The sequence below is a fragment of the Penaeus monodon genome, chromosome 15 (assembly GCF_015228065.2).
Source record: "Penaeus monodon isolate SGIC_2016 chromosome 15, NSTDA_Pmon_1, whole genome shotgun sequence".
In the NCBI taxonomy this organism is placed as follows: Eukaryota; Metazoa; Arthropoda; class Malacostraca; order Decapoda; family Penaeidae; genus Penaeus; species Penaeus monodon.
In genome coordinates, this window is record NC_051400.1 from 5,012,299 (window position 1) to 5,013,012 (window position 714).

Below are 714 nucleotides of genomic sequence, written 5' to 3' on the forward strand. Positions count from 1 at the left end.
ACTCCCCCACGAGGACTCCACCAACTTTAACACCCTCTCCACCTCTTCCTCCTCCAATACCAACACCACGGCTTCCTCCTCCTCGGGGGCCTCCCACAGGGGCGGCGGCCTTCTCTCTCCAATTCTAGACCTGCTAGAGCTGGATTGCAATGGTGGAGGGTCCGGGGCTGACGATAACTACCAGGTAGACTATTCATACTAACATTTCTTACTCGGCTTCTGTCTCGTTGCCGTTCTGGCTGTGCTTCGCTAACCGCTGTCCCGCCGTCCTTTGTAAACTCCGTCCTTTCTTTGTAATGTGCTCTAGAAAGAGAGAAAAAAAATGAATGTCTATTTTTTTTTCTTTCTAGTGTGGTTTAAATTAGTGTACCTTGAATAGAAATTGTTTTGGATCTCTTACAAGTAACTACCATTAGTCATATCCTTACTCGTAGATTATTTTCTTTGTTTTTCATCACCGTAGACGGATTGCCTGTGAAACTTTATGTAGAGTTTGTTGAATTGGAGACTCTTTCTTCCTCGTGTTTGTTTGTTTGTGTAGTTTTCGTAGGGGACAGTAGTTATTGATTATTTTTCGTATTCTAATATTTTTTCTGTCCATAATTCTTACTACCCTTGTTAACATTTTCATTTTGTGCGTACGCATACTCACGTACGTACATACGCAAAAAGACATGTAGCAAACATACGGACATAAATACTTTCAGTCACTCC

General features: G+C 42.3%; 1 protein-coding gene across 1 annotated transcript in view; it reads left to right on the plus strand.

Annotated features, from left to right (window-relative positions):
* Positions 1 to 714, plus strand: part of LOC119581702 (protein sprint-like) — a gene marked incomplete in the record, with an annotated part of 21,974 nt that overhangs the window by 431 nt on the left and 20,829 nt on the right. The window contains 1 exon segment of the mRNA XM_037929828.1: positions 1 to 184. Coding sequence (XP_037785756.1) covers positions 1 to 184 — 184 coding nt within the window.